The sequence below is a fragment of the Electrona antarctica genome (genome assembly GCF_951216825.1).
Source record: "Electrona antarctica genome assembly, chromosome: 13".
Lineage (NCBI taxonomy): Eukaryota > Metazoa > Chordata > Actinopteri > Myctophiformes > Myctophidae > Electrona > Electrona antarctica.
The window spans coordinates 2,448,887-2,465,551 of record NC_136794.1 but is presented as its reverse complement, the minus strand read 5'-3'; the positions used below and the strand labels follow the sequence as shown (position 1 = coordinate 2,465,551).

Here is a 16,665-nt window from a genome sequence, read left to right as displayed (position 1 = left end):
GGCTGCCAATGTTGAGCTCCAAAAGGGATTTTTTTCAAAATCGTCACAGAGCTTTTATATTAGGCTCTAATGAAAGCTCTCTGCTCATGATGAGTTGAGTTATGGACACAGGGGATACTCCATTATTGGCCCCAGATGCTTTCACAAGGTTGTCTGACTGCTTTGTCTGACCTCTCACCCTAGACCTGTCCGGTTTGGTAAAACCTGCTAGGAGTTTCATCCTACTGGCATAGCTCTCAGGACTCACTGAGGTAGGCTTGTGTGCCTTCCCCAGACAAACGTCCCCCACAATGACCCATCCCAGGTCAAGTCTTTGTGCAAAGGGATCGTTGTGCTTTCCGTTGTATTGTTGTCGCACTTTATGCACTCTCAACATATCTCTCCCTAAGAGGATCAGTATCGGGCCATTTGGGTTGAGAGGAGGTATCTTGTCGGCCATATGCCTCAGATGTTTGTGATGGCGTGCTACTTCCGGAGTGGGGATGTCAGACCTGTCGTCTGGGATTATATCGCATTCGACAAGTGTAGGGAGAGTGAGCCATACCTGTCCATCCATAGATTTGACGACAAAGTTTGTTGCTCTCCTTCCTGAAGTCTCCACAACGCCAGAGCAGGTCTTCAAGGTGTAGGGGACTGCACCTCCTTTCACGTCAAAGAGTTCAAAGAAGTCTGATCGTGCCAGTGATTGGTTACTTTGATCGTCCAAAACAGCATACATGGGGACTGCTCGTTCAGGTTGACCAGCTGGATACACTCTAACTAAGGATATTTTTTAGCACTAACTTCCACTTGCAGCTCCTGCAGAGACTTCTGTGCAATTTGAGGTAACCTCTGGAATCTCAGGAAGGTCTTGATCCCCGCCTTGCATCAGGTCGACCTGCTGATTGTTGTCACGGATGGAAACCGCCACGTGGGCCGACATGGCAACAACCTCCTCTGTGTCACGGACAAGGTCGGACAAAAGGACTTTTTTAGGGTCCTTTTGCCCGAGCCTTGTCAAGGTCAACAGAACCTTTGTGCCTCTTGGGGTCTCGACCTGCTTGATGCAGCGACCGAGCATGGTCAACATAAAGGCCTGATCCTCAGCAACTATGTTGACCTTGCTCGTGTCGCTGAGGTTACTTTTGAGTATTGTAGGCCTGCACTTTAGTTTTTTTTGGAGGCTTTGAAGCACGGCCTGACAAAGACCTGGTACTTAAGACACGCATAATACTGCCCTATGACTCATACAAAGACAGATTGGTGTACCCAAAACGTTATACAAGGCCCAGTTCTTTTTTTCCCTCTACACCAAATGTCTCATCCAAAAAGGCTACCTACTTTGAATATAAACATTAAGCTAAAAACAATTTACAAAACAAAAATCACTTCAGTGCAAACAAACATAATTTATTTAGCAACCTCAAAACAGGGGCCATGCCTCCAAAAGATACGGATCACTGCAATGTGAAAGCATTGAATACAGTTGAATGAAGTGTACTCAGATACGGATCGCTGCAATGTGAAAGCACTGAATACAGTTGAATGAAGTGTACTCATTCCAGCATGGGTGTACTTTTTTACAAAATTTTATAGCGATTTATTTTTTTATTATTTACTATAGTCCTACTAGACCCCACGATATTATATCTGGTCACAAAAGATCATAGGATCTACTGAATGTGAAGGTATAGCCTACGTTTGACACATTCAGTAGACCCTGTGATCTTTTGTGGCCAGATGTAATTTCTTGGAGTCTAGTAAGACTATAGTAAATAATAAAAAAATAAATCGCTATAAAAATGTGAAAAAATACATATTTAGCCCCATGTCAAAAACAGCTAAAATCCCTAAAACGAAAAAAAGCAGCAAATGAAGAAAAATTACATTAATCTTTTACTTTCTCTAATAACCTAAAACATGAACCTAGGTTGAAAAAAACCCTAAAGTTGTCCTTTAAGTCACTCTGTAGGACTAGGAACAATACATTGAAGGTTTAAACATTTAAATAAATGTTAAAACAAAAAAAGGCAGCTTGACAACAAAGTGTTGTAGCCAGGACATGGTCTCACAGTTTGTCTGAACAGGACAAGAACAAGAACACACAGGATGGCGCACAGGATGGAGCACAGACGACGGGAGTCAGGGTGAGGAGCAGATGAGGGGAAACCACTCTCACACGCGTGAATTCCGTTTGTGTCCGAGCATAGGCATGGCTGAGGCATGGTAACGCCCCGCCTGCCTGTGATTGGTCTACCGACACTGCCCGTCTTGACTGTCCTCGGAGACGCAAGGTTAATTACTCCGTGGTGAGATTGAGAAATAAATAATAGGCTACAATTTTGTAGAAGAGGCAAACTAATATTGTTTATGCCGTTTGCTTTGATTGAATAACACGTATGTTGTAGCCTACTATGATTTGATTTGGGTGTGTTCTAAATAAAGTGTTAGTGTTGATTATCGTGTATTAATCTAATTATAGTAAACTAATACTATTACACTAAGATGGATAAAGATGAAGGGAAAATAGATCTTTTTATAGTATAATAATATTTCAAGTTTACACAAATTACACAATCAACACAAACACCCAAATCAAATCATATTATGGCGTGCATGTTCAATCAGTTATTCCATCAAAGCAAACGGCATAAACAATATTAGTTTGCCTTTTCTACAAAAATAAAACGTACAAGTTAGCGTTCTCTTGTATCATACCATACTACTTCATTTCATATCATTTCCCACCACGGAGTAACCTCGCATCAGACTATCCAGCATATCCACCTCGGAGGACAGTCAAGACAGGCAGTGTCGGTAGGCCAATCACAGGCAGGCGGGTGTTACCATGCCTATGCTCGGACACAAACGGAATTCATGCCTCTCACACTCACACTCCTCCAGTCCCTTCCTCTTCACCCTCCAGGGCCTCTTTTATGTACAGGCATTTGCCCTCTGGAGCAGGGGGGGATCTCAGGGTAAAGAGTCCAGAATGAACCCTCATGCGGGTCTCCTTGGGCTCCACACCCCGCCTCCTGTTTGAATCAAGTTCCTCCTGGCATCGCTCCATTATTTCAGTCAGCCTTGTTGAGCGCCAGTTTGGCTTGATTACTTTAAAGCCCGTCTTCTCGTCATCACTCTCTTCGTCACTGACGAAGTTCGCATCAGAGCCTTCGAGCCCAGAGGTCCTCAGGGGTCAGGATTTTCTTCCCAATAGCGAGTCTCTTTTTGAAGAGCTGTGTAAACACATGGGAAAGAGCAGTTTAGAGTTTTAAAGCGATCAATGCGATCAACATGTTTGGGGTCATTTTAATGTCTACTCAGGCATAAAAGAAAACCCCAGACAAGTTTATTCAGCATTTACACACAGTGTAAAACAATTTAGACATTTAGCAGACGCTCATAATCCAGAGCATTTTACAGTACCCTAGGAACATCATAAATACAATGAAATAGTAATCTATGATTAAAAGTAAACTAAGAGCCTAAGTTACATCTGCCCAACCGTAGAATCTGTACAGTGATCGACACTAGACTGCCATCTACATAATATGCTAACAAAATTGCAAATTTTAGCCTATATTACTTTTTACCTTTATGACAATGTTTGAGCAGAATCACAGATTTAATCAAAATTAAGGAACAAGCCTAAAAAAAACTGCAACTAGTAAACTACTGCAACTAGTAAACTACCACCCCAGCCCTCCACCTGTGGTTTTGGATGTACTGGGGGGGTATATTGTTTGAATAGCAATATAGTCTGAATTTTCCTTGTGAGTTAATCCATTGGGGGATATGATAAATCTAGGAGAGGGCGAAAAAACAGAGGGGATCCTTTGGTCCGGTATGCCGATATGGTAGGCTGTTGCAGACTATCCTATTTTATTTTATTTTTCGCAGTCATATTTACGGCGTGAAGTATACTTTAATACAATATTCTTGAGCGTCGCAAAGCGATGCAGTACAGGGGGAAAAAATATAGTGTTTGAATAGCAATATAGTCCGAATTTTCCTTGTGAGTTAATCCACTGGGGGATATGATAAATCTAGGAGAGGGGGAAAACCGAAGGGCTCCTTTGGTCTCTTAGTAAGGGCATTTGTGACCAGGTCTAGCAAAATGGTCCTCATCTCGCCTATAATGAAAAGGCAGAAAATCTAAAATAAACTTTTTTTTTTTTTCTCGTTTTTTTTTTCATATTAACACAGCTTGAATGTTGAAGAAGGTTTTCATTCCAACAGATTATTGATTTGGGCAAATTAAATGTATACATTTATAAGTCAAAGTAGGCTAGCCAGCTCTAGGTGTTGAAATGTTGTGAACATTCAAAGGGGATTTTCTCAGCTTTGGGTAAAACGGCACAATCATTTTAAAATGGTCATATCTCCTTCAAATATTTTCCAATTTCATTGAATGATACATCATATGAAAGCTTACATTCTGTACTTTAATAATCTGTAACAAACTGAAAAATTACTCTGGTCGAGATGAGGGCCTATTTGCCAGACCCGGTCACATTTTATCAGGTATTTGACCAATCTGGGAACTAAATCGTTACCAAGAAATTTCTTCACCAATGTGTTTCTAAAGGTGTCTAATAACATATACTAAAAGTTTGAAATTCAACTCCTGTGGGAAATTGAGTTATTAGCATAATATGTGACCATACCCTTAACATCCTATATAAGGCAAAAAAGTCCAAATTTCATAATTCTTTAAGTAGCATGTGACATATGAAACTAGGGGGTTTTCATGATTTTGAATCCATTCCAAGCATTAGTTTTGCACAAAAAACACTCCTTGGGCTAAATTAGGCCATATCCACTTGACCAAATGTGCTGACGTTTTCCTCCCAAGGAGTGTTTTTTGTGCAAAACTAATGCTTGGAATGGATTCAGAATCATGAAAACCCCCTAGTTTCATACTTAAAGAATGATGAAATTTGGACTTTTTTGCCTTATATAGGATGTTATGGGTATGGTCACATATTGTGCTAATAACTCAATTTCCCACGGGAGTTGAATTTCAAACTTTTAGTACATGTTATTAGACACCTTTAGAAACACATTGGTGAAGAAATTTCTTGGTAACGATTTAGTTCCCAGATTTTCATAGATTTCTCTTACTATCTGTATTTTAGCCGGAAGGCACACAGTCATGGCTTTATCGCAGTCATATTTACGGCATGAAGTACACTTTAATATAATATTATTGAGCGTCGCGTAGCGACGCGATACAGGGGAAAAAAATATTTTTTTTTAATAGCAATATAGTCCGAATTTTCCTTGTGAGTTACTCCACTGGGGGATATAAATCTAGGAGGGAGAAAAAACGAAGGGCTCTTTTGGTCCGGTAGGTTGATATGGTATAGGCTGTTTATTGCAGACTATCCTGTTTTGTTTTGTTTTCTTATATTGTATTCGTTCCGTTCGTAGCAATACCGAGAGGAATTATATAGTGTATGGATAGCAATATTTTTTGTTGTAAAGTAATCCACTGGGGGATATGATAAATCTATGAGGAAGGGCTCTTTTTGTCCGGTATGCTGTATTTGTAGACTATCCTGTTTTATTTTGTTTTATTGTAATCGTTCCGTTTGTAGCAATACAGAGAGGAAATATATAGTCCGTGTTTTCCTTGTAAAGTAATCCACTGGGGGGGATGGGATGAATTAAACTATGTGAGGCCTGGCAGTAAAATGAAGGGCTATTTTTCTTAGTTTCCTTTTCTTTCATTTTCTGGTATGCTGGGAATCATGTCGATATTGGGAGTAAGATTATAGTGTATACAAGGGAAATTAGTCCCTATTTTCTTAGTGAAGTAAAGTAAATGGAAGAGCTTTTGAGACTGGGGTGTCGGTTTCGATACGATTGAGAGGGAGAAATTGTATCATAGGAATGGTTCGATCTAATGTGGTCTCTCTTATAAGTTGAGTCACAGGGAATGAGATAAATTAGAAAATCCATATGAGGCCTCACAGTGAACAATGGTCTGTCTTAACAGGTGTGAAACATTTTGTCATTCTGGATAAAACAGGTACAAGATAACGGAGTAGATTAAAGTAAGCCATAGTATGCTGGGAATAAGGCCGATAACACTTGCTGGTGTATGTTTGATAACACAATCGAGCGGTTGTTCTAATCAAATTGAAATTAGAGCTATTCGGCATTCGGTCTCTAGAGAGTGTATAATGCAGGCAGTCTGCTGGTATCCATTTAATTATATATACAGAGAGTCTAAAGCGGAATATGTGGTCATCCTTACATCGGAAGTAGGTGGTGGTCGTCCCGTTTCGCTGTTGCAGTGTAGACTCATGCCTGATTATTGTAAGAGAAAGAGTGGATGATTGAGAGAGAGAGATAGAGAGAGAGAGGCAGAGAGAGAGAGGCAGAGAGAGGGAGAGAGAGAAGAAAAGAAAAAAGAGGAGGAGGAGGAGGGAGAAAAATAAGTTAAGAGAGGGAAAAGGAGTGTGGAAGGAGGGGAAGGTGGGGAGGGGGGGGGAGTGAAACTAAAATCAAACATGAGGTTCTATTTAACATTGTTCTATTTCTGACTAGGCTGGGGTTAATTGGGTGTCGGGTTGAGACTGGGGAGGTTCATGTGGTGGTGGCGGTGGTGCAGATCCGATGGATTCCGGAAGGGGAGGGAGTTCGACTCGTGTAGTGGTTAAATCTTCCTGTTCCAGGGTGGTTAGTGCAGGAATGGCGTTTTTTATTGAAGGAATAGTCGCCACAACTGCCAGACGGCGTAGCCTGTTATAGGCTTCCATCGCGTGCTGTCCTTTTTCCACGAAGAGTTGGTCGCTCGGGAGGGCTGGAATGTGGGGAGGCATACTATGGTCCGACGGAGCATTGGTTCGAAGGAGCATTGGTCCGAGGTGCGTTGGGGGTCGGGAGAGGGTTGGGGTTGGGGTTAGGTTTAGGTGTGCTGCCCCGGGGGGGGTTAGGGTGAGGGTTTGAGGTAGGTTGTCGTTCGGACCAATGCTCCGTCGGACCAAACACATGAACCCAATGGTGGAAGTAGCTGAGGCATTCATTGGCCGCGCGGATAGCGGCCCGAGCTTCCCTCGGGAGGCCATCGGGACAGGGGGTAAGTGCAAAGCGCACTGTGCCCAGCGGGAAATGTTTCCTTCGCGAGGGACTACAGTTTTCCGCGATAATATCAAGGTTTTCGCGGCGATAAGGTCTGTTCTAAGTCTGGTCCGAAGGCCAGGAGCACCTGTTTGGTTTCCGTGCACGGTGTCGGCAGTGGGGTCAGGATGCTGCTGGTGTGAAGCAGTGAGGCGCCCGGATAGACGTCGATTTGTAGGAATCTGTTTGCTATCGTGGGTAGTCTTGAGTAAGTTTGCGTCTCCTAGGATGAGGGTCGGTCTGGCAGGAACGATCGACCAGTGCTCGGGTGGGTCGTCCGGTGAGTGTACACGGTATAAAAACTGTGGTGGTGGGCTAACCGAGGTAGTTTCCGTAGTTGTCGTGGCGGTACTTACGCCCGGTGTCGGCATGGTGGTTGATCTGGGTCGTTTTAGCGTTCGGCCGGGGGGGAGGTTGTCACGGATGAAGCCCGCCTGGATGAGGCCAGCCCTGAATTGCTAGCCATGCCCATTAAGAAAATATGTTCTGGCGATTCAGGTCTGGAGTCTCTCCCGACGACGGTGTCAGCTATGTTCGGAAATCCGAACGTAGCCAAGTAGTAAGCTGATTGGCCATCAGCCCCGTCACTCAACAGCGTCAGACAACAAACATGGCTGCCCACACTGCGGTAACTCACGGCCGTATCAATCTGGCTATTAAATCGACGTATGATAAATCGTTTCTTTACAGATACGAGAGGTTTTATAAACATCATCATCCGACATATTTTACCGCTTTTGTTTACATACTAGTAGCGCTCGTTGGCTGTGTTTGTTTGGTTAGCAAACGGGTTAGCCATAGCCACATGATTGACAACAACGTCATCTGCTTTCCTACTATTCTGATTGGTTGGTATGAACCAATCACCGAAGACTGCCGCTTTGATGACACCCATCCCATAAACTGCTGCCGTGGGGAGGGCTTTCAGTCTGAATAATGAAGTGAAACTAAATTAAAATTCAGTGTCAGGCTAAACGTTGGGTGAAATTCACCCGAACACCTGCCTGTAGGAAAACCACAAAACAGGGATGTGGGCAGGGAAACAAACCTGCTTCTGATGTCACTGTGAGCATCATGAAGCTACCCGAGGAAATCACCCGTGTTTAGTGTTCTAGGGTCAACCAGAGTGTCCACATTGTGAGGGTCCATTGTGTGTGTGTGTGTGTGTGTGTGTGTGTGTGTGCGTGTGCGTGTGCGTGCGTCTTTAGCGTGTCCACAGTAGATCCGTTCCACAGACGGTGTGTGAGCTGCTTCCTCTTCACACCTCAGTGCTCGTACTACAGCGCCCTCTTCAGCCCAGACTACCAGCATGTTCTCCTGAGCTGCAGAGGTAGGTACTACTAATACTAATACTAGTACTTATCATGTTGTAGAGGTACTACAATAATAATAATCTGTATTGTCCTGAAGGATATTGGTCTTCACAGTCTGTTCAAACACCCACATCAAAAACAACAATACGTTAATAACTACTACTATACGTTTGAATTAACTCACTGCCAAGAACTAGAAAAGTATTTTAGTTTTATGCGAGGGTTAATGTATGGTGGTGTTTAAACATCCTGAAGGTCAGAACGATGACGTTCTGAACGATGACGTTCTGACCGACCGAAACGTTGCTGCTTAAATAACATTCTGTAAGTGAAGACAGTGTGCGGGATTCCACTTTTTTTCCTACTCTTAAAGACCATGGCTAAAACTAAATTCACTTAGTAAGAGACCACACCTTCGCTCAAGTTTAACAGTTTATTGAATGATAAATGAGGGGGAAGAGGGGAACCCGGGATGGGTGAGACTCAGGGTGGGGGAGTAGTCTCGGAAGAGGACGCCGTGTATGCGCGCTCGGAGAGCGGACGTCTCTGCTCCGGAACTGCCCCAGGTTCCTGAAAGAGAAGGAGAGAAGTGTGATTATGGAGATGGAGGTGGAAGGGGTGGATGGAACGGTATGAACGGGTGAACGTTGAAACGGTATTCCTCTGGCCGTGAGGAGGCGCTGGAGGCCGGCCACCGTCCAGTCGGCGACGGACAGCTGAAGCGAGCCGAACTGTCGGAAATGAGTGAGTCTGAGTGACGGGCTGTCAAAAATGACGCTTACGTTCTGATCGCTCACGGCGAGGATCATATGGCTGAGGACTTGACGAAATCAGTAGACGAAAACTTGCTTACAAACTGTGTCTGTTCTAGACCACGTAGGCAGTGAGAACGGGTAGGTGTCGGCACACAGGTGTATTCATACTGTGGCGATTGTGGCAGGATTGGCCAGGTGATAATGAGAGGCAGGTGAGTTTGATAAGGAGGGGAGAGTGATTGATAAGGTTAAGGTTGAGCGGAAGGAGGCCTCTTCTCCCGAAACTGCGTTGTATAAATACAACTTCCAAAATACTCATTTTCTTCTTTTCTTTTGCCAGGACCCGGAATTCCACAAACAACTCTACACAGACTGACTGATATGACGGGTAGGTGCGTTGAAGTCATTTAATTTGTGTGCTGTCGTGTCTCGTCTTTCGGTCACTCGCATCAAGTGTGTTTTTTGGCCGATGCGGTTGGATTGCGTTGCTGCTGCTACGTTGGTTGCCCGTGGCATCTTGCGGTTTACGGTAAACGAGTAGCAAACCTCCACTTGGGTTTTAAAGTCCCCCAAACGTCACTTCACATTTATTGTTCCTTTTTACTTATTGTTTCTTTTTTTTATGGGGGTCAGTTTCGAAATATATATATATATTTTCATTTTGTAATAGTTACTATTAAGGTGTGCTGTCATGCTCATTTCAGCACGGCTGGATAGCCTATTTCAACCAATTGCTTGGTCAGAAGAACTACAAGTAGTAATAGGCCTATAAATATTTCATTCCACTTTTTCTTCTGTTTTTGGGCGACTCCTCTGTGTACCACCAGTGGTACTAGCACCAGTGGTTGGGATGGAACCTCTGAACTAGACAACCGAGGGTCAAAAAAACGAAAAAAAAACCTTTGTTTATCAACGATCGTGGGATCGATTGTACTAAATAAAATATTATGTGACTAAAGGCTATACTTGAAAGGTGTATGGGGAAAACAACGAAAAAACCGCTGTCAGTGGTTTTTTATAGGCCTATGTATTGATTTACTGCAGCAGCGAATTCAGGGACCTTCACACTTAGACATCAAAGGGGGCTTCAGCCCCTGCCCTTTCACCTGTCTGCAAACAACAGCCCTTTCCAGACCAGGAATGCAGCATTTACTACACGGTGAAAGACATGCAAAATGTCCCTCCTCTCCTTTCCATGCCATGACGGAAGGCAGCATTCAGGGGAATTGCTTTTTTCCCCCCCGAAGTCTCCTGAACTTGAATGCAGCATTTTGCGTTGAACACAATTTGTTTAGAAATCCATGTCGTTACACCGCATCTCCACTAGCTAAAGAGTGCTGGGTTGCGCCCCGAAAATAATAATAATAATACATTATTTTCGCTATTTTTGTCCAAAAGTGCCCTCTTACGTGATTACAGCCCCTGCCTCTCTAACACACTCTGCACGTCCCTGAGCAAATTCCTAATATCTATTGTTGTTCTTTCAGAGAGTGTCATGGTGGAGGACAACGGGGTCTTAAGGGACGCTCTGGTTTCCATGCCGATGCCCAAGAGGGACAGGAGAAGCGTACTCATCAACGACCTCGGTAAATTAACTAAGCAGCGTTGATTTTGACAGCATTTTTTTATTTTAGTTTTAGTCAGTCTCTTCTCTTGAATAGTTTTTAAATGTTTTTTTTTTTGTGGCTTTCGCCTTTATTTTATATTATTTATGGAGAGACAGACAGTAGGCTGACAGGAAATAGGGAGGGAGATGGGGGGAAGACATGCAGTAAAGGCCGTCGGGATCGGGAGTCGAACCCGCGGCACACTGCCAGACTGGGTTACCAGCCAAGGTGCCTGGACCACTGAGCCATGGCCCAGGCCTCTTGAATAGTTTTTAGTCACATTTCAGTCACCTGGTATGTTTTAGTGTTAGTCTAGTTTTAGTCGACTAGGTATCATAAGATTTTAGTCGACTAAATTGTATTTTGGCGGGCCTTGATGCCGTCGTAATGACACTTGCTGAAAATAGCCGATCTGCAAGCTTCTAAATCTGCCATGTTCAGCATGCAACCAAGTGTAATATGACTTATACTGGATCTCTTGTCCACTAGTCCCTTCCTAACATTTTAGTCTAGTTTTTATTTGTTGACGAAATTGTTAAAATATTTACTCTTAGTTTTAGTCATCATAGCTTAGTTTTCATTTAGTTTCCATTTAGTTTGTCAGTGAAAAAAGGTATAGTCGACAAACATTTTTCGTCATAGTATTAGTCGACGAAATCAACACAGTAACTAAGTACATTTAGTCAAGAGGGACAGGAGAACTGTACTCATCGATAACCTTGCTATGCTACTGAAATACTACACTGAAGGGCAGTGCTGTGAAGGAGTGGTTCCCAAACGTTTTCATGTCAAGGACCCCCAAATTGACACATTAGCCCACGGACCCCCATTTGAAAAGATATGCCAGGGACCCCCGTAAGAGAATAATGTTACACTCCATTCCATTTGTACACTCTCAGAGTTAGAGAGGTATTATTAAAGCATATTATGTAGACATAGCACTCTATAGTGTATACGTATAGTTTCATTTTACAGATGTTCTACTGTTAAGCTGCGTTCAGACCATATTTGTTTCCAGTCGCGCCAATCGCTTCCCGTTTGCCCCTGTTCGTTCGTGCAACTTCTCGTCTTTGCGTTGACTTTGTATGTAATCGCGCCGCTCTATCCATCCAAGTCTGAACGTACTTTTACACAGATGTTATAGGTTCTCAATGGCTGCCAAGGACTTCTTTTTCATGATGTCATGGAGTGCCAAGGACGTGTTTTTCTGAATTTTGAAAAAAATAAAACAATAATTACATAAAAATATATATATATGGTGGCGGTCTGGGACTTTTGGCGCACCCTGGTGGCGGTGAATGACTTGCCTCATTATCCTAGATGACTATGTCTATGCATTTGATGTATTACCATGTGTTGTTCTTGCTTACTTGTAAATCGCTCTGGATTAAGAGCGTCTGCTACGTGCCTACATTGTATATTATAATGACAGTGTGTGTCATTGGATAAAAGCTGCTTCCTCTGTTGTTGTTTTTTTTTGCCCACAGCTCTCCGTCTGGAGATCAGTGTCCCTAAACATCTGGACGAGACCAAGCAGCACCCTCTCCTCCTGATGATGTACGTGTTGTTAATACAATGTCGCTGTTATTAACACTTATTATGTCCAGGACGTGTCCACACGTCTTCATAATAATAAGGGCCTTTCTCGGCCCCACCGCTCTCACATTGTTTATATTGTGTTTAGGATCCAAGATGGCCGCAGCACCAGGAGGGGGTGGGGCGGAGGTGAGCGGGCGGGGTCGACATATTCCCTTAACTGGGCTGCATTCAAGACACTTGCCTTTTGTCTGACCCCTGACTTGTGTCTGAACACAGCTTTGATGGATGAGTTCTGCCCCCCCTTCCCCCATCAAACATTTTGTTTGATGGGCTTCCATTGGAAATGCATTGGAGCGGCCATTAAACACAGACACAAGACAGACACACAGGACAGGTGTCTTGAATGTGTGAATGCAGCCCAGTAAGGCCACCCCCTCCTGGCGCTGCGGCCACCTTGGAAACTAAAACACAATATAAACAATATATATATATAATATATATTATTACACCCGTAGGACACGTCTTTAGGTCCTTTTTAATGATATGAAATCTGATCGCTATTTTTTGTTTTTGTTTGTTTTGATTTGTACAGCGGCCATTGCTAGGCAACGCCTTGCTTCGTCCGTCCCGGAGCTGTCCATGGTTCTGATCAAAACGGCGATGTTCTGTCCTCATTTCTGACTTAACCAATGCATCTCGTTTGGAATATTAACGCTTCTAGAGAGAGATCAGACGTATTAGCGTGATGTAGTAAAGGATCATTATAACTCCCGGTTTTGGGGGGAAATGGAAGTTTGGGCTTTACAGAGTAAAATCTCCCTCGTCTGTTGGGCACACTAGCGCCTTTATTTTGAAACATTCCGGTGCATAAAAAGTGTTAACAGTTTTCTGAAACCAAGCAGCACCCTGTGAGCTGCCATACTCCCGTAGAGCGTGTTGTTTAGATCCTTTTCATTCCGTTTACTTGCATTAAAAATGCTGTGTAAATTGTACAGTTATATTTTATATAATCTTTCACTGGTATAAATATATATATATATATATATATATATATATATATACTTTTCCCCCCACAACAACTGAGATAGAAGAGGTGTCGCTAAAGCAGACTACTAAAATGAACAGTTTCTGACTTTTAAACAGAATCACGTAGCAGGAACATAAACTGACATTGTTTCATTTTCCCAAACAGTAAAATGGCGATTCTCCTCCTCTGTACTTCGTGTTTTGTTTTGTTTGGACAGAGCCAGCGCCCCCGGTGGCCAGAGCGTGAGCGACCGCTTCTCTCTGGACTGGGACTCGGTCCTGGTCAGCTCGGACCATGTGATCGCTGCCCGCCTGGACGCTCGGGGCAGCGGCTTCACTGGTCAGAGGGTCCTACATGGGCTGGACCAGAGACTGGGCTCTGTGGATGTGCAAGACCACATCGCTGCCCTGGAGTGAGTTTAATATAATACCAGATGTACAAGACCACATTGCTGCCCTGGAGTGAGTTTAATATAATACCAGATGTACAAGACCACATCGCTGCCCTGGAGTGAGTTTAATATAACACCAGATGTACAAGACCACATCGCTGCCCTGGAGTGAGTTTAATATAATACCAGATGTACAAGACCACATCGCTGCCCTGGAGTGAGTTTAATATAATACCAGATGTACAAGACCACATCACTGCCCTGGAGTGAGTTTAATATAATACCAGATGTACAAGACCACATCGCTGCCCTGGAGTGAGTTTAATATAATACCAGATGTACAAGACCACATCGCTGCCCTGGAGTGAGTTTAATATAATACCAGATGTACAAGACCACATCGCTGCTCTGGAGTGAGTTTAATATAATACCAGATGTACAAGACCACATCGCTGCCCTGGAGTGAGTTTAATATAATACCAGATGTACAAGACCACATCGCTGCCCTGGAGCAGGTTCTGTTAAATTAATATCATGATGTAGATTAGGTTCTGTTAAATCAATGGTTTTCAACCCGTTTCATATCAAGGCCCATTATTTATTGGACATTTTAATTTGATGACATTTAGCCTAGTCAGACCAAAAACTAAAGAATATATATAATTAATTGTTAATCGCTTAATCGCCGTTAATACATTAGTCGGTTAAACTTAAACAGTTCATAACTAATTGTAAATTAATTGAACATTATGCGGTTCTATCATTGGGTGGTTTTCTGTCTGCGCGCGCGTGTGGCCGAGGAACGCACATACAGTACAAAGATACCATTGCCTGGCCCTGTATCGTCAATGGTCAAATAAATGTTTGATCAAGGAATATTATTTCTGTATATCAGCTAAATGTAGATTTGTATGTTAGACATTGAGGGAAATTAAGATTCTCAGATTATTATTTTTCTTTACAAAAACACTGCTTATATACCGGTTAATCGATCAATAAGGTTATCAAAACGTATCAATTAACTATTAATGCATTAATCGATAATTAACATCACCACATTCCATTAATTCCATTCCATTTCTTACGTTGTGGTATTGATACTTGTACTTAATTCTTTCCACGCCATTGCCGTATTTTCGCGTATTTTAGTGCAATTGTGCATCATTTTTGCAGGCTAGCAATGCTAACGTGCGGCTAACTGCTATTTCCACAACGCCCGCACGCGCACACACACACACACACACACACACACATGCACACACACACACACACACATGCACACACACACACACACCAGGGGGTCCCTGGAACAACATATTTTCAGATGGGGGGTCGGTGGCCAATTACATTACATAATATTTTGGGGATCCTTGACATGAAAATGTTTGAGAACCACTGACATAGAAACTGTCGTGATTTAGAAGACATTTTGTAGAATCAGTTCTCAGGTCTAAATGGGTTCAATCAGTCATGTTCCAAACCAGCGATCCTCTCTCTCATCTCCCAGATACCTGCTCAGGCTGCCCTATGTTGACGGGACTAGAGTTGGAGTGTACGGAAAGGTACAGTAACATGGCTTCTCTGTTTAGCACTGCTTGTTACACTGATATGGCATTAATCATATTTAGGGATAAGGAATAGTTAAAGATGGAGTGCTGTGATCTTTTCCCTCCTTATACTTGGAGGATTTTTTTTTTTTGTACAGGAAGTGTTAAAAGTATTCTTTTATATAGCCACACCCACCAGTTAATTAAGTGTCTCTAAGCTAAGGGGTCCCTGCTTCATCTGTCTCTCTGCTAAGGGGTCCCTGGAACAACATATTTTCAGATGGGGGTCGGCGGCCATTTACATATATTTGTTGGGGTCCTTGACATGAAATAGTTTGAGAACCACTGATATAGAAACATTGTTTTTTCAGAAAACCTTTTTTTTAGAATCAGCCTCAGGTCTAAATGCTACTCATTAACACTAGCGCGTCGGAGCGGTCTGGAAATTGAAATTTTGAAGTGGATTTTCTTTGCCCATGAAGTCCTGAGAAAGTTCCCCTTGCATGACTTTTTCTAAATGTTAGATTCAAACCATCTCTGTTTTTTTTCCATCTGAAACGTTTTGGAAATATGATTTTAGACATAATTCTACTAAAATGTCTGCTCTTTTTCGGTCCGTGGGACCGCTCTATAGACTCCTCACCCTTTCTCCCCCGCAAGCAGCGCTGTTCACACCTCCCTCCCGGCTGGAGACGGGCATTGTTCAAGCTAATGTGTCATTTGCATTCCAACTAGGCCTACTTCCACATGTAGGCAAACTTACATTACGAATGTAAGTTTGTTGTTTTAGATGTGTTATATTTGTTATATGCGGTTTGCAGAAATAACGATGTCTGACTTTATTTCTCGAAACGGAAAAAAAAAATATGGTGAAATATGGTGTGTTGACTGACTGGTGTATTGTTTCAACCAAACGCATAGCTCAATAGATATAAATACATGTTGACTATACACGCCATCTTTATAGCATAATTATGTAAGGTGGCGATGATAAAAATGAATCAATTATCCTGGAATAATAAAGTTTATAGCATGGTCTGTTTGACCCGACCGACATTTCCTTTCATTGAAGCGAGAATGCTCGCCGATGCGCGAATCAGCGCGATGCCAAATAAAAATGACAGTGTTTGAAATCAGTCCAACCCGATAGACGTCCCGAACTTCTAAATGTTTTGTCAGTCAGAAGAACAGTTCTGTCCGTCCTTCTTCCACGCATCACGGCTCTCTTTTTTTCTCTCTCCCTCTCTCTCTCTCCCTCTCTCGTGGAGAGGGAGAAAATATCCAAGTAACTGACGGTGAGGTATGCGGAAGTGCATTTTAGATAACGCTGTAGCACTATTTGTGGCGGTGATGCGTCACATGACTTGATCTATCCTATG

The 16,665-nt window shown here is 42.8% G+C and overlaps 1 protein-coding gene across 1 annotated transcript in view; it reads left to right on the top strand.

Moving 5' to 3' along the window:
- The window catches only part of LOC306935574 (inactive dipeptidyl peptidase 10-like), a gene marked incomplete at both ends in the record, with an annotated part of 58,833 nt that overhangs the window by 35,419 nt on the left and 6,749 nt on the right, over positions 1-16,665 (top strand). The window contains 6 exons of the mRNA XM_079518673.1: positions 8,316-8,437; positions 9,516-9,563; positions 10,663-10,761; positions 12,270-12,339; positions 13,566-13,760; positions 15,247-15,301. Coding sequence (XP_079374799.1) covers positions 8,316-8,437; positions 9,516-9,563; positions 10,663-10,761; positions 12,270-12,339; positions 13,566-13,760; positions 15,247-15,301 — 589 coding nt within the window. The remainder of the gene's footprint in view (positions 1-8,315; positions 8,438-9,515; positions 9,564-10,662; positions 10,762-12,269; positions 12,340-13,565; positions 13,761-15,246; positions 15,302-16,665) is intronic.